This window comes from Plectropomus leopardus, chromosome 4 (assembly GCF_008729295.1).
Source record: "Plectropomus leopardus isolate mb chromosome 4, YSFRI_Pleo_2.0, whole genome shotgun sequence".
Lineage (NCBI taxonomy): Eukaryota > Metazoa > Chordata > Actinopteri > Perciformes > Serranidae > Plectropomus > Plectropomus leopardus.
Genome location: NC_056466.1, coordinates 23,522,740 through 23,544,159, shown reverse-complemented (window position 1 = coordinate 23,544,159; position 21,420 = coordinate 23,522,740). Strand labels below are relative to the sequence as shown.

General features: G+C 41.0%; 1 protein-coding gene across 1 annotated transcript in view; it reads right to left on the bottom strand.

The window, feature by feature from the left end:
- The window catches only part of crebbpa (CREB binding protein a), a 68,558-nt gene extending 47,497 nt beyond the window's left edge, over positions 1-21,061 (bottom strand). Inside the window, 3 exon segments of the mRNA XM_042484703.1 lie at positions 1,450-1,629; positions 8,910-9,613; positions 20,162-21,061. Coding sequence (XP_042340637.1) covers positions 1,450-1,629; positions 8,910-9,613; positions 20,162-20,249 — 972 coding nt within the window. The 5' untranslated portion in view covers positions 20,250-21,061.
- Positions 21,062-21,420: the final 359 nt, after the last annotated feature.

Sequence of the window (21,420 nt, the reverse complement as noted above, 5' to 3'; positions counted from 1 at the left end):
TCAGATATGCCAGTTCAAAAGCTAGACATTTTTTCGTTAAGTGATAAATCAGCCTCTGTATTAGCTCAGATGCCTTCAGGGATGCCCTTCGGACATTTTAGGAAGTTATAAAAGTTATTATCCAACTAAAATCACATTTAGCCATCCCCTTTGTGGTCAAAACTGATTTCAGCGTTTTTTGATACACTGTCAATAGTTTTTTATTGTCAAAGGTAAGAAGAAAAGGTCTTTGGGGAAATATCAGATTTGCCTCTTTTGGTCTCAGCCGGCTGGAGGGGCGTGTCGGTGTCTGTGTTTGATTGACAGCAGCTGGCAGGCTGCCAGAGTTTCAGTATTAAGTTATAGTGAACAAGAGACAAATTAAACAAACTAGCACTATAGTCTACGTGTCATGGGCAGACAGTGTGTTTTTTGTGGTCGCTCGTTCAGCAAGCATAAGTGCAGGTCAGGACGTGCATTCATCTTTGTAAGTTAGATAAGGAGACTTGCTAATGTATGTAATGTAATGAAAGCTAATGTGGCTGTTGTTCAGAGTCTGTGGCTCTTGTGTTATGTAGCTCGCTGCTGTCTGGCTCAGTAAGACTGTCTCCCCGTGACAGAAGCTGAAGCTCCTGCTTTATGCAACATTTAATTAGGTGTATCAAAAGAAAGCTCTTCATCTACACAGTCAGTTACCAGAATGGTATTTCATCTAATTAATGCAAAACTAAGGGACGACATAATAAAACCAGATAAAAAATAATAATTTCTCCCTGATGGTTTCAGATTTTTCACAGAAAAAGTCACTGAGAGCAGATATGTATGCTCTGGTAGAGCAAAAAAGCTATTTAATTTCAGTTAGACGATCTTTTATTTGTGACTGTCCACGTTTTCAAAAAAAAAAAATTAATCTAAAAGAGCAAATGAATCACCCAGTTATAGTCTGTTACAACATTCCCCTGTTTCTGTTTTCACTGAATGAAAATTATAATACAGCACTTTACAACAGTTATTAATCGCAGAATAGGGTCAATATTGGAACACTGATTGCAGATGAACACCTGAAGCACTTTTTGCACTTACTAAGGGTTTTTTCCTTAAGTCTAAATTCTTGCTTGTGTTGTACGTCGCTTTGGATAAAAGCGTCTGCTAAATGAAATTGTAGAATTGTAGAATTGTAGAACATTAATATGGAGTTGAGGGGCTGGACACAGATTTTCAAATCATTAAAAGCTCGGCGTGTGTAGTATTCATAATAATATCTATGATTATGATTTTAGTCCCAACATTCTGATCACTTCAATACTGGAGTACTGACTGTATTTTGTCAATAATGAACTGTTTAAAATGGGATCATCATACCGCAGAGTATACTGTTCATACCTCCATCCATGTATTGGAACATGTGTCTAATAATATTTGTGTTATTATCTCTATGGCAATGTCTCAATACAGGAAATAAGTACTAACCATGTTTGGCACGCTCGTGACAGCGGCCCCTTTGAGCTCATTGGGGAAGGGTGGCAGGCTGTTGGCTAGGGCAGCCTTGTTCTGGAGCTGCTGCTGTGGGTTTAGCTGCTGGCCCGGCCCTGTGGCACCCTGACCGTAGGGCTGGGCCCCAAAGGGACCCCCATTGCTGCCCAGGCCCATCTGGAAAGACAGACATATGATGATAAAAGTTGATATAATAATTTAGCACAGACCAACAGCACAATTTACTTTATAGCCCTGAATCCTGAAGGGCCTGGTAAGGCTTAGTCTGAGAGTTCATAAATAAAATAATTAAAATGTTAATCTTATGTGTGTCTCACTGTCCCGCCAGTTGCTGTCATTTACTCATTGACATCTGACCACTTCCTAACTAGCAGCTTGGGCTTCTCGATTATGGCAAAAATAATAATCACAATTATTTTGATTGATATTGAAATCACGATTAGCAAACGATTATTTAACATGATTACTCACTGGCCTTTAGAACATCATGCAGTTATTGAACATTAACTCTGGTGTTTATTTTTAATGCTGGATGTCCTTAAACTGAAAAACAATTAAAGATTTGTGGTGCAGCCACGAGTGTGTAACACATCTTGCACATTACTGTAGTTTGTTCACATTAAAATATTAATAAAACATAACCCAACTAATATGGTTTAACAATGCATAACAGTTACTGGATCAATAACAGCAAAACACATTTTGAGTAAGGATCAATAATCTGTTTAGAAGCAGCTGGGAGTGTCACTACAATGAGAGAAGCTGGTCCACCTTAACAGTCCACCTTAAGGGGGCCTGGTCAGTCTACAGTGCGGAGCTAACTTAGCTTGCTAACTTTGGGGCTAACTTCTGTTACTTTAATCAGCAGCTGGCAAGATAGACATGGGAACGTGTCTCAGGTCTCGAAGAGCTGTAGCATTTATTCACTGTCAAACAGCCTCAACTGTTGACGCATCACACAGCTGCGTTTCACTTCATACTCTCTGCTCCTCTCACTGCAGCCTCACTGTCACCAACACCGGCACACACATGTTTGCTCTCCCCGCTCGTGCTTGTTGTCACTTCCCCTTCTTCTCTTGCTGCGCACACTGTCCAAACCAAAATGAGACAGTGAAATTTCAAAACAACCGGAGAGGTGGCACATCGTGACTGTTTTCAACCCGTGCTCTGTTTGGACTTTTAGGGGGATAGGCTGAACACATCCACAAGAGAGGGTGCACTTGATTTACAAAATAAAAGACAAAATAGAAGCAACTTTGGTAGACTCGTGATGCAGCACAAAACTGTTTTATCTCTCTAATCTTTCTTTGAAAATCGAGGGAAGCCAAAATTGTATTCGAAATTGATATTCTTTTAGATGCACAGCTCTACTAGCAGCTAACATCTATCTGAGAATAATGTGGCAACATTAGCTAAACTGAAACAGACTGAGCACTGTTCCCTGGTAGCAAACATGCAGATTACTATATTTTTAGAAGTCTGGATGTTATGATGGATAATGTTTTATTTGGGGGTTATTATTCACCTACATTTGTCAAAACAGCAGAAATGTGCCAGCAAAGGTTCTGCCTTCATTTCAAAGCCAATTTGTCACAACAAGACCCCCTCTGCCAATGCAGGCCCTGCCGTAGCTGTGCCAGGATGACTGGGTTTGGTTTTATCTAAAACAACCCATACTCTGGAACAATGACAGCTCAGCATGACACCAGCTATTGGCAAGAGAGACTTCCACGGTCCTCAGCTATAGAAACATTTTTAAACCTCTTCTCCTTCTCTTCCACTGGCTCCCCATTATTCTCAAGCTAGTCAGTAGTAGAGTTTACAACCAGTGGAGCCACAATAACAGCACAGTTAAAAGCGCTGCTAACATTGCAGTCAATGGGGTACAGAGCCATCAGGTTACTGCTGTTCTTTCTTGGGATAGTGTTTCTTCCATTAGTAACATTGACAGGTAATAACCATAGCCTGGCAGACTCATTATCAAGTTCGTGTTGGGTTGCAGCAATTAAAAAAGCAAATGTTAAGTGTTTCAGCTAATTAGGAATCATAAATTAACTTCTTCTTAACTTAGGAAGGCAATATGCACCATGAGAGAAGAAATGTTCCAATACCATTTCTTTTCTTTCCAATACTTATTCCGGTAACTGAATGTGCATATTGGTCAATTCTGTGGGCTGATCCGATACTACTTCTTAAAAAAAAATGAAAATAAATAAATAAATAAAAAAAACAAAACAGATGCAAACAATTAACCCTATATGGATGTGAAATGATTGCTATTTGCGATCGTAGTATTGTATGGCTTAATTCTCGAAACTAAAGCCCTGCAGGCTGCAACTGTTGCCTTTTAACTATTGAGAAGTCCCAGTGTGAAATATCGCCAAATTGCTGATATTTCAATAACAGCTATCATCACACTATTTACTGGAAATAAACTTTTCTTTGTCGCTCTGAAACAGTAGTTTCCAGAGTCTGCACAGGGCAACATGCTGTGAAGGTGCATGTTTTAAGAGGTGAAGAACTGATTTTCAGGAAAACTGCTGTTTTATCCCAGGTGTGAAAGTACTTCAAAGATCATTGATAAATTGTGTGATATTGTATAGATGCATTTATTTCGACCAAGGCGGAGCTGTTAATTGTTGGAACATAGATTTACTAACTAGTTTACGAGCAAGAGTGACCAAGAGAGTTAGTGTGAGTTTTATTTTGTTTCTGTTGAGTTTTAAGGGTGTGTTTTATAACGAGTTAACAAAGTAATTAAGTTACGTCAGTCTTTCCACCACTAAGATAAAGTTGTATTCAAAAGGCGTGTAATTGTATTTCTGTGTTTAATAAGGAAAACAGGTGTGAAAATATTACTTTCCTTAAAATTTTGTGGGTATTTATTGTGTATTTTATTAGTCTGAAAAGCTAAACGTAGCACACTCGCCATCGGGGGGTAGGGGGTGGGTGTTGGCGCCACACCCTTACACCGTCATGTACCATATACCCCAGTAAAATTTATAAAAGTAAAAGTAAAAGTATGAAATATTACTTACTGCCCAAGCCTTCACGAGAGTTGCAATGTCTTTGTTTTACAAGACCTTGCATGCTCTAAATTGCGATAAATATGGATACTGTAAATATTCCTGTTCCTCTCATGACCCTGATGCAAAGAGCATTGCCTGGTCTTTAGTACTTATGGTTGTCATTCAGGCGTTAGTGCCAATGCTGCAAATCAATGAGCAGGACTACTTTTTGACAATAGTGGATCTACGGGAGTTTTGCCTCAGGAAGAAAGTTACTTTGAATTCAGAGACATTTATTTTGCTGGATCATCCCAATATTTTATCTGCATCTATCAGTACATTTACATGATGTTAGAAAAAGTGGAATTATTGTGTTTGTCCAACTAAAACTGGACTTTTAAAATACATGTTGATAATGCGGCTGAAGGTCGAGCTATTCCTTCATGTGCACACCTTAGTCCAACTTAAACTGAAGTATATGTTCTGTACGTACTTCTACTCGCTGCGCCAGCATTCCTCAGCGGTTAAGAATAGGGACTGTTTGTTACTTACAGTATAAAGGGGGAAGGGGTGATGCAAAACAGATAAGGCATCAGAAAAATGTAGGCACTGCGGGGGGACCTGGGTTTTTCATTTTGGCTTAGGTGGGGGACATACAACTTGAAAAGGTAGTATTTTAAACAAAAAAAAGTCAGATCCCAACAAGCCCTCTTAAAAAAATACAGTCCCGTAACACCAGCACAGAAGCTAAGCAATGTACTGTTGTGGATGGTTCTGCAGCAAAACATATTTTAGTCAACTGAAAAAATCATTATCAGTTGAAGTGTACACTATATTTGAATATTTTATCCTCTTCATCTTCGACAATATTTGATGGAGGCAGCAGTAGCAACACTGTCATTTAATGGAGTAAAATGAAAATGAAAATGATTATTTTGTTTTTTTTTGACTAGACTCACCAGCTAGTGAGTCTGGTGTTTCAGATATAACGGCTTAAAATCCCTGCTGCTAAGTTCTGTCTTAAAGCAAGGTAAAGAGGTGTAAATATTGTAAATATAGTGTACACTTAAACTGATGTTGCTTTTTTTTAGATGGCTAATAAGGCAGAGTTTGCTCAGCGCCATATGTAACGTGACCGGCCATTTCCTACCCCGAAGTTCTAGTACATAAACAGTTGTGATTGTGATGTGATCTACATCATATAGACTATATAAATAATCCAGGTTTATTGCAACAGGCTGAAAGAGGACATATCTCCACCTGCTCTGGCTGGGTCTGATACACTTCAGTCAATAAATCAATTTTCCCCCAGTGCTTGTACACTGTAAACGTACTGTATGATTTCCCAGTTGAATTTTTCGGAAAATTCCCCATCACAATATACTGTATATATCAACTTATGAGAGTTTACTCACATTGCCCAGCCTAAAAAGGATCCATGACAGCATACATTAAGATGTGAGGCATCAGGGGGAATAAAATCCTTGTCAGCACCATGCTTTACACACTGATCAACTTGGTGCCGCTCTCTCTATCATCCACAGAGCTGCTGGGAGACCAGACCAGATTCCGCCATGCCAGGCCAGGCTGTATCCCCTCAGGCTGTTGACACCGCTCCAACAGACCAGATAAAAAAGACCCAGCTGAGTCGACCAGACACTGGCAACCTTTCAACACAGCTGAGCAGGCGGACACACACACAGTTGCACACACACAAACGCACGCCCCCTCTGCTTTGCTCTTCCCATTCAGTCCCCCACTCTCTGACACACTCCACACATCGGCAGGCAGGAAAGTTGCCAACTATCATCTCAATGCTCTGCTGCAAGGCCAGACTATTCAGCTGAGCTGCCCTCCCTCCTTCCTCCTCATTGCACTCGCCCCCTGTCATTCTAACTGATTAAGTGGTTTACAATTCCCATCTTTCCCAGTGTGACTGACAGGGCAAACCATCCAATAAGCCGGAGAAAGCACGGGGAGTGTTCATGCATATACAATTCACAAGGAGCATGGAGATTGAAAAGGTGACAGCAAGCTCTAACCAACACAAATGCCCAGAAAGAGACTTACAACCTACGATTGAAACACATTAGAGGAAGCCACACACTAAGACTGGGTCTAGTGGTTTGCATCTTTAGAGCTGTTGGTGACATGATAATCACAGGAGACCGGCTAAGCTTACAACTCACACACAGACACACAGACACACACACACACACACACACACAGAGGCATCTTTCTGCATATGTCGACAGTCATGCTTCTACATCAGCTGTTAATCTTTCCTGTGGTTAAAGCGTGTACATAATCTATTTTTGGATAAATCTTGACACATTCATTCACTATCTCTTAGTTTTTTTCTCAGAAGCATCTGTGTAAGGTTGTGGTTACGTACTCCTCCCGTATCTTGGCACTAAACGCAGACAATAAAACGAATGGCTTCCTACTGATTTCCTGTGAAACCACACTGGTGGCACGTATGAGGAGCTAGTGACACTATGAACTCACACGCGCACACACAATTTATAGGCCGAGGAAAAATCATAACAATGACTGAGCAGATGACAGCAATGTCAATATTAGCTCCTTGCCAAACGCTAGAGTAGGGCTGCCAAGTGTGGAGTGTACATTTCATTTCTGAACAATCAGAGCTCTGAAAATGAGCGGGGAGGGAGTGGGGACTGTGTAGATAAACCAATAGCGAGACTGAAAGAGGGTACAGATAAAGATGCATGCACCACACATGCAGAGAAGGAGCAATGTGGAGTGTGGACCAAGTCATTTAAGACAATACCTGAGTGGGCTTACGACCAGTCACGAAGCATCGTCACTCTCATTAACCACCCAAATAAGAGCTACATAAAGCTGACATCAAATATTCACAAATACATTTTAAAAATAAACGACTGCATGCAGACTACGGCCTGACTTTTACTACGAAGACTGAGGTTACTTGGTTAATTATTGACAACTTGGCATGAGCCTGGATTTGCCATATAATTGAAGCTGTTGTCAAATCTGGTGACAGAATGAATTATCTGAAGGAGCATTCAGCCATTGACATTGTGTCAGACCATGTGTAGAGTTACCAGCGACTGACGGACAACAGTGTGCATCCTTTGGCCAGAGCCAATTGGAAGGAAAAGAGCAGGAAAAATCGGCACAACAAAGTTATAAGGTGCCCCGTTGAGTTTGTGACCATGAGTGGGGCTGTAAAGCAATGTTTGATAAGAGGGTCACCATATATTTTTAATTTCACACTCATAGCGCACTCACACACTTGTGCGCACCACAAGTACAGGGGCCATGTGAGAAATAATTCCTCCCACTGCAGAGGTTATTAATAAATATTAAAGCCATAAAGGCAGCAATTTGACAATAAAATGGGAGAAGATGAAGGAGGAACTTAATCTTATATAAAATGTTTGTTTTCTGTGTTTTTTTAAGACTCACTATGCTTTCTTGGTAAGAAACAAAATGATGTTTGCAAACAGTTAAAGTCTATAGGGTACTTTTATCTTCTGCTATGTTACTGCAGTAAAAACCATACATTTCTGTAGTCATATGTCACTGCAGCAAAAACAAAATAACATAAATTTCCATAGTCATCAGTCCATCTCAGCCAATCAAATAAGAGCAGATCAGAGTTTTCAACTGAAGTTGCTTTCATTCCAAAATTATTGCATGCAGTTGTCCAAATTAAATGTATCTAGGATTAACATGTGAAGGCTCCACTTCATATCAAAGTTGCAGGATGAACACAGAACAAGATCATTTTTACTGACTAAGGGCCAAAACACATGCTGCATCTTTGACTGCTTGGAAAATGCAAGTTCGGGCGCTGTGTGCTACTCTTGTGCCTGCTCTGTGCAAACTTCCAAGGGTGTGGAGGCAGGGTGCGCCTGACATTGCAACTAACTTGCTAAGCATCAAATCATAGCCTCCTTAAAAAAAAACAGTTAGGGGCTGATCTAAGTGTTGATTAAAATATTGATTATAAGTTAAGCTTTGGGTCGCCCTGCATTGGAAATGATCAACCTGTCAAAAAAAAACAAAAAAGGGCTTGGGAATGATTGCACACAGAAACAACATCGCTCTCACACTTTCCACACGTCTACATTGACAGCAAAGGATTTGAGGACACGTTCCTCTGAACTGGTCAAGCGTTAAAGAAGAAAGACGGGCTCAGAGTACCAGCACACTACGACATCAACAATCATCACCAAGCTAAGACATTTAAGTTAAGACTACCCCTCAACTACCCATCATCCAAACTTTCCATGAATGACACAAATAAATAATTCTGTGCACATTTTGAATCAGCCAGCAGCATGTTTCATGTACGCCTCAATACATTTTCGCCTCAAAATACACATGCACAAAGACTACTTTTAAAGAATAGTGACAGAAAATAGGTGTGTGACTCACCTTGTTCATGTTGCCTGCCTGCTGGGCTGCACCAAGGGTGGCGTGAGCCCCCATCTGCTGGCCTCCCTGGGTGAGTGTTTCTGCCAGTGCACTCCCTGCTCCCCCTGGTCCTGGAGCAGCTCCCTGCATTGTCTGTGCCTGGTACTGCATGCCTGCCACACCTGCTCCCCGTCCTCTCCCAGCTTCAGGTACCAGACCACCATTCATCACCTGGCCAGGTTGGGACTGCCCTCCCTGGGCCAGGAGTCCAGCGTGGCCCTGGCTATTGTTAATCATGGCCTGGTTGAAGCCTGTTGTGTTCAAGCCCATTGTTGCAGTGTTACTGTTGTTGTTCTGCCCTGCTACTCCAGTTGGTGTTCCTGCTTTCTGGGCCTGGGGGGATGGGTGGTTGTTGGGGGAACCCTGGCCAAGGGGGCTCTTTCTCAGTGGTGTGCCCAGCTGAGGCCCCATGCCGCCTGGCTGGGGGCTGGCTGAGTTCAGCCCTGCGCCTGTGATACTGGAGGTGCTACCTGCTCGGAGGAGCTCTGAGAGCTGCTTGTGCTTGGCGGCTGCATCCGGTACAACAGGGGCGCCACCTGGACCCCCAGCTCCAGGTGCTGCTCCACCGTTTGAAGGCATCCCACCCATCAGGCTCAGATCTCCATTTGGGATCAACTCATCTGGAAGGTCATTCTCCAAATCATCCCAGGATAATGACCCCAGATCTGGGAGAGAAGGAAAGAAACCTTGATCAGATCACCTTTTCCAAAATGTTTATCAGTTTTCTGTGGGTCACACTGGATCGAAAATGTTGCATCATTATACTTTCAACAGTTTGTGCCAATAAGGAGCGGTAACTCTCCGAATCCACACCACCTTTACGGCCCATGAAAAAAGTCCTGAACAAGAAGCATGACATGCCAAGTAGCCATACTTCTTCATGTACCACTCGTAATTCAAGCCAAAATTTGACACACGACTGCTGGTGTCAAATAGGGTTGCAACGGTATGAGATTTTAATGGTACAATAATAGTCTCAGGAAATATTGTGGTTTTACAGTATCACAATAAATAGTAAAACACAATTACTATTATTATTATCAGTTACAATTAGCCTTAAATGAATGAAAACAAAAGTTTTAGTTTTGGTTAAACAAGTCTTTTATCACTATGATTAAGACTTGAAACCATTTTTGTAGGCATGTGTAAAAAGCCTCTCTTTTGAAAATAACAAAAATAAAGGTGTGATTATCTGTCCAGTTGCTTTTTTTTCTTCAATATTGTAGATAAGTGAATATACACGGTATGATAATTGTTAACTTTCACATCATGAAATACCTTAAAACTGGTCTATCACTGCAACCCAAGTGTCAGTTCAAAAAGTTATCATCTGAAACCTTATTTATACCCGTATGAGACACTGTGGCTGCAAGCTAAAAGCACACTCAAAGGCTTTAATGCTCAATGCACTGTTGGCTGTGGTATTCTCCGAAACAAAAGGGAAAGTTCGAACGAAACATTCTGTGAAGAAGAAATAAGTCCATTACGTGTTACTGGAAAAACACCACCAACCAAAATCTCTGTAAAGAAAATAAGTCAAATATTTGGAACAACAAATTTATCATAGTAAAACAATGATCAAATTGCCTGCAACAACCTGATTCAGCTGGTAAAACATTTACCCAAAAGGGCAGGATTTTTAAGATCTCCTTTTACAACAATTAAAAACATATTGGCCTTTTTTTACAATCCTGAGTCACATTAACTGTAAAAATGAATTATTTGAGTTTTAGAGGTATTTCTTGCAGTAATGTCTGAAAACCCCTGCAGGTACAGTGGGCATCTAGTTACAAGAATTTGGTGATGCCGCGACAAGTTGCAGAGCCTTCACACTTGACAAAAGGAAGGCCATTTATCATTTTTGGTGAATGCGCATAATCTTAGTTTTACTCCTCAGTTGAACCTCCTCCTGAACCCAAATGTTCACTAACCTTCACACTGATGGGACATTAATGAGTCAACATGCTAACTGGGGCTGCACTGTGGCCTCATCCGTGTGGCAAAAGATACACAAACAAGATGCGGCACGATAATAAGAGCATCACTACTGACTGATAAACAAGGTGTGACAAGAGAGAAAATCCAGCAACACTCATGGTTCCTGCTGGGCGGAGGAGGAATATTTATGTCGCACCATCCAGAGGTGTGAGCGTAATGCAGAGAGCCTTAGGAGCCATGATTTGTTTGAGATGATGTGACTAAGATAACGAGAGAAGAATGGACTTGCTTATGCATGAGGGTTGTCCTTAACCACGACAACCATCTTTCCAACTAATGTATTATATATATGTGCTAGTCCAGTTGGGCGATGTCACTGCTTGTGTTTAATGTCCTGCGTACTGTTTCGACTGTTAGTTCCATATTATACTTTGGGTGTTGTATTCAGAGCATGCAGTATGTTACTGTAAGTGAGCATAAGTTAGTGAGTTTGGAGTGCTGCTGTTACTTTAAAAACTGTGTGTACTGAAGGCAACTGTGGTCACAACCTTTGAGGTATGTGGGTTATTAGTATTTTTTTGATGTAATAAAGCATCCACAGTTGTTGTTGCCAGTCAGAGGTATGTGAACACTCACACTGTTAAAAAAGCTAGACCATCAGTGGTTGGTTCCTGTTTTAACACTACTCCTTTGCAATAATATTCCTTGCAAAAATGATCCATGAGTAATAGTAAACTGACTGGAAATGATTTCAAATCATAAGGAAATGTAATATGTGGGGACGTTCTGCACGTGCAGGACAAACAGGCTCTGAATGACAACAGCACTTTTGAACAATTACAGCATTTTAACCTCAGCCACAATAGCTTTTATTGAGAAAACTTCAGTGCGGCCGTCACTGTTGAAATGCAGAACCGTTTTTGATCTGAATGCCCACTAAAAGTGACATTGGGTTGTTTAACATACGCAGCTTAACATGGTGTTTGCAGGTTTAAATGCCCACCTGAATTCCCATACAGCTATTGAGGTTTTACAAAAGCGAGTAGTGGATGTATTTGTTCATCTTTGGCAAAGTCATCATGCACAACAACACATTCTTGTTTTGAAATAAAGTAAAAAGCGTCTTTGAGTACCCAGAAAAGCACTATTTAAGTCCTATGTATTATTATTATTATTATTATAATTATTAAAAACATAAGTAGCACCATTGCTTGCAGCAACAATAATGCACTTTAGGCAGTGAGAGCTGAGGAATGTCACTTTCTTTAAAAGACATATACAAATCACATCAGGCATATCTGTTATTAACATACAATGAACACGGCCTTGGTCTTAACGCTATAGGATGGGAAAAGACAGGACTGAGCAGGAAGAGTGAGGCAGTCACCCTCCTATCTGCCGTCTGCTGCTGGATGTCTTCATTGAGATTCAGTCAGAATCCAGCCTTTAATGAGGGCACTTGGCCTACGTACTTCCCTGAGTAAACACAGCCTCCCAGATCTGCCACGCTAGCCCGCTGTCTGTCCCTGGCATCAGGCAAGCAGGTGCTCCATGTGGAGGAAGCTTGTTTAACGCTGAAGGGACCATCCGTCTTTCCCTCCCTCACTCTTCTCAGTCCCTCCTCTCTAACCAGCAGCCACATGGATGCTCTCAGAGCAGCAACACTCAGTTCAACCACATGTGCTCAGGCCTGGTCCTGCATTCATTTCTGAATGGGGACACACACACACACACACACACAAACACACACTCTGTGCAACCTTGCCCCCAGGCTCCTTGGCTTGAGACCAAAAATGCAAAGCAATGTTTTGGTTAGGTAGCACCACATGCAGTCAGGGGAGCCCCAACCATGAGAGGGGGGGGGGGGGGGGGGTACTACTCTTATCTTATTACAGTCCTCTTTTCCTTGTTTGCTTCCCTTTACTCCATCCTCCTAATGCTCTTTCAGTCAGTTATCCCCCGTCCTTAACAGCCTGATCGCTTTTCACTATCAGGGAGTTGGTGGCTATAAATACCCACAAAAGCAGCCCCAGCAGTGGTCCAGACTGGGGACGTCTGTCATGTTGCCCTAGGGCCGAGTGTCTAGCCTTAGCGTGACAGGTGCAGCATGGCTGCTCAGCCTTCCACTTGCTGTCTACAATCACACGAAGAACAGCAAGACAGCCACTTAGAATTGGGAGGGTAACCTTTCTGTGGCTTTTGCATTAATGCTTTAAGGGTTCTTAGAGTGGGTAGTAACATCTGAAGATGAAGGAGGTGTGGGAAAGACATTCGTAATGGTTGTATGTAATCACAGGTTTCATCACGATATGATATCAATTCTTTGGACAACAATAGGATATTTACGATATCATAAAGTCTGCCACGACACAGTTTTGTTTTGATTAAATTCAGTGGCCGGTGATGGATATGATATCCACAATGTCTTTTTCAAAGCCACTCACCATTGTCTGCCAGGCACTAAGCTGCTAGTACTGTTTGAATATTTAAGGAGGTGCACATTGACAGAAAGTTTCTAAATAAAAGCTTATCTTAAAGTGGGCAAAATTTACAATTTATTTATACTTTGCATCAATAATACTGGATAGTTGATTGAATTGATGTATCAACACCTCTAGCTGTATGTATCAATTTTCTTTTTTTTTTTTTAAGAATCACCACTCAATAAACATTACACTTATATAAATGCGTCAGCTATCCAACATACAAGCTAAATCAGCTTTGTTCAGAATCCAGCTTACAAGACTACACCAAGTCCAAACCATTAGATCAAAAATTAACCATTAAGATTCACCGTTAACTATGATATAATATGTTTTTCATATAATTAATAAATGTGGAGGAAAATCTATATTTGGAAAGCCTTTAAAAAAATAGTTTGCAAAACAAAAAGCGGTCCACAAACACAAAAATGCAGATTTTTCAGCCTCGCTCTGACTTTTCTCTACCTTACAGACAGCTGTACACAGCTGCAAGTGAAATCATCAAAAATAGCTAAAGGAAATAAAATATATTATAACAAGATGAAACTAGCCTTAAAACAGGCACAGATGAGAATTACTCTTTAGCCCACCGTGCAAAGAAAGCCAGCGAAAAAACAAGACGATGACAAACACTTTGCATAGAAGGGGTGGGTGGGTGGTGACACATCAGCCTCCATCTCCCCTTGTACGCTCTGCTGCTCCCCCCCTCTTTTTCTTGGGGATTTTCTGGTTGCCCGCAGTCAGAGGCATAAATGGCTCCATTAGCGGCTGCGTCATGAGCTTACTGTCGGTCTGTGAGGCTTTAAAGGTGCCATTTGAACAGTGGTAAGTGAAAATTTGGGTGTTTGGGGGTGCGGTGTTTCACTGACACATGGAGTGTCAGTGATGTATCAAGGCATGTATCAAAAATTCACTAGTTAGTTTTTTCACACACGTATGGTTTTGATCAACAAAAAGACAAATACATCTTAACCAGGGAAAGTAAGTCTCTCAGCTAAAGATCATCAGCCATTTACAGAAGATTTAAATTTAATTTCTGAACATGATTAACTCCGGATGGGCACGAAACAAATTTTTAACAGCAACCACTGTCCTAAATATGGAAAAGGTCACTACAATGTTACGGCATCTTAATAAAATCTAGGCTCCCTACCAATGGATTTTTTTGACAGGGGCCAGGGGAACCCTGGGATCCTGGGACTGCAAGGTGACACATGGCCTAAACAGAGAGACAGGCGTCACATGTTTGTTCTCTGCCACTACAATAAAAAAAGGAACCTCCCAAAACACACACAAAACAAAGTACACACACGCAGCAAGCATTATACGCTTTACCACACATCTAATTATGCAAATACTCCCAATAGACATGAGCTACAGTACACCCCAAAATGGGACGTGCAGCTTAAACCAGGCACTACTCTGCAGGCCAAATGTCAGGGAAGAGGGGTGCAGCTCACAAAGCTCCAGGCATAACAGTCATTAAAGAATGGCTCTTTATCCAATATAATTTATGGCTGATGACAGTGTTGCCCAGTGCTGTCCCAAGGGGTCCGTTAGGTCCCAAATGAAACTGGCTAAAACTATAAAGAGTAGGCGGGGTGAGTTAAATGATTGATCGCTGCAGACATGTGGTGCCTCTGCCATGTGTAATGGATGTTGTACTTCATCGTTGTTGTGTCAGCTGCTTTTGCTGAAAGGCTGTCCAACTTATTTTTACTGCAGACCAACAAAATCAAACTGAATGAAGAACACGTGCCATTTCAATCGACATGATGCTCTTGAGAAAAACATTTGCCTAGTTACGTATACAAATACACATCCCTTCAACTTCACTAACAAGTGATTCAAAAACATGCTTGATTACCACAAAAAGAAGACTTTCTTTAAAAAAAAAAAAAAAAAAAATCTTCGATAACCGTGGGTCCAAATATATTTGCAGAATATAGCTTTGGGTATTCACAACAGCAGACCGAGCAAGTATTGGCTTGTGTTCAAGCCTTACTTTAAAAGCTGCATTTGTAAATATTTGTCCGCTAGGTACAGTTCAATATCAAATCAATATCTGTAGTTTTAAGGGTACCAACCAAATAATGTTTAGGGCTGGGTAATGTTTACAAAATTACAATACTAGCACCAAAACCAGTACACTTAAAAGAGATACCGACACTAATAAAGTATTTGAATGGAGTGGCGTCTAGCTATACTTAAGAACGTTTTGGTGGCATCTCAGCAAACTGAACTGCCAAGTTGTTCAACACACTGCACTCAACACAACTGGATTGTAGCCGCTGCTGAGGGAGTGTGAGCTCTGTGCTGGGGACAGTTGGTGAGAGTCCACCTGCACACAGCAACAGGGTTTACTGTTAGCATCATGCAGCTAATGTTAACTAACAAATATTAACGACCGACCCAAGCCATTTCAGTGTGAATTTGTTGGGATCATTTAATGGCTTGGTGTCAAATGTAAGCCGTTGCTGCAATGTTAGCTAGTGACTGTTCCCCCAGCTCTGCATTTAGCAGTCACAGAAGGCTCACGGATTCAGCAAGCAGTCAGGACGGTCCAGGACCAAACCCCCAGCACGAAAAATGGAATGCAACTATTGTTTGACTGGAAGTTTCAATACTACTTAGTACCATGTAAATCCAGTCCATAGCTAAAAAATGTATTGACTACCATTACCCAGAATAAATTACATTGGTACTATCAAGTATCAGTTCAAGTCAAATCAATCTGTGTCAAATTTTGGCGCCCGAGAGTGCACTGTGTAGTGTTTTGGGGTGGCAAGTGTGTAGTTGAGTGAGCGGAAAAGCAGACTGGGGCTGCACTCAAGGTAGACAGGTGTTGGAAATCGGAGCAGGGGAAAAGGTTAGCAGTTGTCTTGTAGCAGTAAATGTGCAGTGTAGATTAGGGGTGCGCAATATAACATTGTTCATGCATATTCCAGTATAATCTTTAATATTATAAAAACAATTCATATTTGAGATCATAAAAACAATGTTGTTGAAATAGTGATGATAGCCCCAGACTTTTTGAGCGACTTGAGTCTGAGGGTTAACTCAGTCAGGAGCTCCACTGGCGCCGCACCGGTAAATGTGGTTGTATTTACTTGCCACACTGGCAGGTAAATATTTGTGCCAAAATAATCCTGTTTTAAACTCTGCTGAGAGTCTCCAGTGTGTTTTTAGGGGCGCACAGCTCTGCTGTTCTGTGTCGCTGCTCCTGTGCTCTCTCTGTGTCACCCGCACTCGCACACATCTGCACAATGCGGCAAAGCCATCTCGAGTCTACCCGCTCTGCTGCTGTTTACAGCACGAGATGATGAAGGTTATGAGATATTAAGACGGAGGCCCTGTAGTCGGACCAACACAGCAAACTCTTTCTGCCTCCCACATTGACAGCGTCAGTGCAGTGGCTGCACTTCTTCCATTCTTACCTTTCACAATAAAAGCCCTAGACAGATATCCTGCATCACAGCTTGTCAGAGGGAACTCATTTATACACAGAGGCTGTGGTGATGAGCTGTTAAATATATGTAATACTTTTACCTCAGATTTTGCTCTGGTCTCTTTTCTTAGTTTGCATATTATACAAAACTAAATTTACTGAAATAAATGTATATGCAAGAAAAAAAAGCCATTTTTTTATTTTGGCTGGTAAACTAAAAAGTTAACTGTGGACACTAATTGTCAGATTGTAATGCCTCCACCAAAGTCAGCAGCAAAAATCTCTTACAGATGTTGAAAGTGCAACCCCCTACCAGCGGGGGAAAATATCACCATTTTGGTCACGATAATCGTGATATGAAAATTCAATATTATCTCTCTAACTTGTTAAATGTAAACAGTGTCAAAGCCTACCTCTAGGGCAGATTTTTTTTTAACCAAGTACACCAACAGCAGCCATTTCAAACTACTTGCATTTGAAGTTTTTATGGTTGAAATGGGAAACCACTGACTATTTAAACATCCAGCATACACATAGCAATATAATCAATTATTCAGATTCAAGTTGGCCGTTTAGTTATAATAGATGAGAAAACACAGATGCTTGGCTTTCTTCACCAATCACTTGGTAACTTTGAGGTTTGGCTGGGCACAGTGTGGTTTTACCAGAGCTTTTATATGTCTGCAGGGTTTGATAAGACTTTAATAAGACCAACACAGGGAGCTAAAAGATGCTAACCATTAAGTGCCTATGACCTCTGATTTAAATCTATTTTAATATTCAAAACACTGACCAGCGCGGCTTTTACAAAGTGTTGTATAAAGGGTGGTTTATGCCTTGATTTTGCGAGGCGAACAAGTTTCTACCCATCCATCCTCCACCCATGTCTGCCATTGTAAATCAGTCCCAGCAGTGTCTAGTAAACCCAGTTTAGCCTACAGGAGTTGTCTGTTGGCTAATGTTACATGTTTTGCTGCCACTGAGAAAATTAATGCCTAACAAACTCTTTACCACTGAAATGGATCAGCCAAGAAACACAGCATCACAGAATATAAAAGCATCATGTCAGAAAATGACAAACCCAATGTGGCAATAAATGTGAAGGGAGTTTCATACTGTATGACAGCAAACCTTGTTGAAGATTTTCTTTCTTCAGTATTTTTGCAGAATCGGGTGTTCCAAGAAAGGAGATTTGTCTCAAAATCAGGCTCTTCTTATTTTTGGCCAGGGCAGTAATTCATAACTCTCATATCTGTAAAGCCCTTTTCACTAAAACTAATGCAGTTACCAAATAGACATGCACTTCCTAACCAGATCACTTTTACAAAGCGTACATGTAAATTTATATCCTGCATTTCAACACATTTTAACAGTACGTGTGTCAACAGAGAAATCTTATTCCAGAAGTAAAATACGATCACCAAGAACTTAAAATATTTACAGTACAATCACAGGCAGTCCAGTCACATCCAGATTGGCCTGTGGGTTCATATGCTTGCTTAGGGGTGCTGTGACCAAGGAGATGACAGTGTTTGTCTATTTATTCATGTTTTTACACTAAGTGGCTGAAATGAGCCTATTTTTTTTTTTTTTAAGTAAGAAAAATCATATCCAGAGCCCAGTATCGTGTATCGAATCGTGAATCGTTACATCCCTACTCGTCAGTCACCCTTTTTTTCTCCTCTTGCCAGTAACCAACGTCTGGTCATTACACAGCACATACCTGCACCCTGGCCACAATAAATAAAATGTAATCTATTTTCATTCAAAATCAAGGTCTAATATAGCTAATCAAGCTTCCATGCTGGCCTGGCCTTTCTGAGGCGCTTTCATTCATTCGAGCAGTATGCCATGAACTAGCGGCATCTGACAAGTCTTACTCAGCGTACAGACTTCCCATTATTTCAATATGTTAGTGGATTTAAGATATCACTGTGTCTCCATCATGCCATCAGATCTATGATAAAAAAAATATTACTACATTACAACTTCCAATAAAGAGCTGCTCATTGCTGTGTAGGGGCAAAGCAAGCAGATTTTAGAAATGCTCTCTGGAAAATATACTCAGTCGTCAGTGTGATATAACTAGTACAGTGTAATGACATCCAACTTTACCATCTTAAACTTTTCACTTTGTTTTGTTTTTTTTCTTTTTTGCTTTAACCGTTTCAGACAAGGTGTTGCTTTAACTGTAATGTTATTCTTAGGGTTCCCACACAAGCAAACTTTACCAGAACTTTTCAAGGGCTCGTAAACAAATGTAATGATCATTCATAGGTATAACATGAGCATAACTGTATGGTATACTTTGCACCAACTGTTACTTATTGTATGACAACTCAGCAGCAACCTTTTCTAGTCTTAAATAGTTCTTTAGGTTGTAACATTTAAATTCATTACACACAAAAATCATGACATTTCATTACTATTTACATGACTTTCCCAGGCCTGTAGATAAGACTGTGAAATTCTATTCTATATCTATTCATGACCAAGGGAACCCTGTATTTTGAAAACTCTGGTTTGTAGTGCTGCTGGACTGTAAAAGGCAGTGGTGCATGAAGTACCTGTAAGCCATACTTGAGTAAAAGTAAAGATATTTTACCAGAAAACGACTTTGGTAGACATTAAAGTCACCTTTTAGGATATCACTGGAGTTAAAAGTCTCCAAATATCTAACATCTACTGTCCTAAAGTAACAAAAGTAATTCAATATTAAATCTACTGAAGTATTTAAAGCGTAAGAACAAGTAGGTCATTTAAAAGTCACACTTTTGAGAATTATTAAATGTATTTCTTCATAACATTCACCACCAAACGAGCGTACATTCCCCTGGATAAAAAGGGTAATTAAATCTTCAGTGATTAAAAGGGGGAAAAAAATCCAGTTTTCCCTTTCCCCTCCATTCCTTCATCTGTGCATTCATTTGCCTGGTATCTCAGACCTCAAGTGAAGTACAAATACTCCCCCCAAAAAATACTTGGGTACTGTAACAAAGTTTTTTTGTTTCATTACACTGCTGGTTCAAGCTCATGCCTCGTGCAGGTAGGATTAATCGCAGGTCTGTTTTAGCTACTAAACTGCACCAGCACAATTAAAGTGTCCCTAATAAACTGGCATTTTGGTGCACAGGGTCGGTCTTTGCGATCGCACGCAAACCACAGAACCAAACCACAACACTGCAGTAAAACCACAGCAACTACCAGCAAACAGCTCTGCACGCCTAACTGACCTGCTGCACGGCTCGTCAATACATTTGGTACACAAGATCGCACGGAAATGTTAAGCGTAAATCTTAATGGTATTTGGTGTTTACATGTGCAAGCAAAGTCGAGGCCTTTACCTGGTCCATCAGACGCTGACAGGGCAGGTGAATTCAGCTTCGGCCGTTTAGAGTTGGGAGGTCCGACGTCCAGCAGGTTTTCGGCCATAGTTGTTCTCTTGTCCGTCTGGTCGCTCAAGTTGATAATTATGATTACTTTGTGACAGGGAAGTCGTTTTATCAACCCGAACCTTCCCGGTTAACACATTAGCAAGCTGGCAGCCTGCTAACGTTAGCTAACCGGCTAATAGCTAGCTAATTGCCTGCTACCAGCTAAGTTAACTGCTAGCGTTAGCTACTCCTCGCTGTGAGAGTCGGTGTCTTTCAAAAGTGATGCAATAGCGCCCCGCTCCGCCACCGCCATTCACCCCATGATAATCCAACACCCAACACCCACATTATTATCGTTAAATAACCCAAAATAAAATATCCCCCATGTAAAACTCGAACTTCAAAATGACAATCCAATAAAATCAGGTGGACTGCTGCATTCCGGGGGAAAGGTCGTAATTTCTAGATGATCGAAGTACCCATTTTGCGTGACGTCAAATTTCTTCATGCAAAAATCGCGCGAAGCTCCACAAAAATGCACAATTGCATAAAAATGCTGTATTTTTGCAAATCACCTCGAAAGTCACGATCTGGTCTTCGCTTGCCCACGGTAAACAATGCTGCTCCCGAACGGCGACAGGGGCTGAATCGCCGCACTCTGAAGGGGAAATCAGATATACGGAGCCTTTTTGCCCGACGACCACCGATCCAATTCCCGTTTTTTCGCACAAAATGTCTCCGACGCGATGTTAAGATTTCGTTTTCGGGGAAAGGACGCTGTCATATCGCGGTAAGGATGCCCGATTTCTACGTAAAAACCAGTGTTGGACCGAAATCCTAATTCCGAGCCACGACAAGATGGCGGCTGTTGATTCCTTCGATACAAAAAAGTTTTTTCACGTTTTCCAGATCGGCTGTGGAGGGGGAGGGGCCGCGCAATCACGCCCTACGTGAAAACAGCGCCGCTGTTCGCCGCTGGGGGCGCTGCAGCACAGCAAGTTCACACGGGGGGCGTTTTTACAGAGTACGGCTGAGTTAAATTATTATGAAATATAATATTACATAGTTATATATATTATATATTATATTTTATATTATTATCGTTATTCATGTGAAATAAAATATTCATCACTTACTTATATATATGTCTGTTATCTACCCATCTATTGCAACATACTGGTTTTATACATTGTGTTTGTTTATAAGGCACAAAGTTTTACACACTTTAC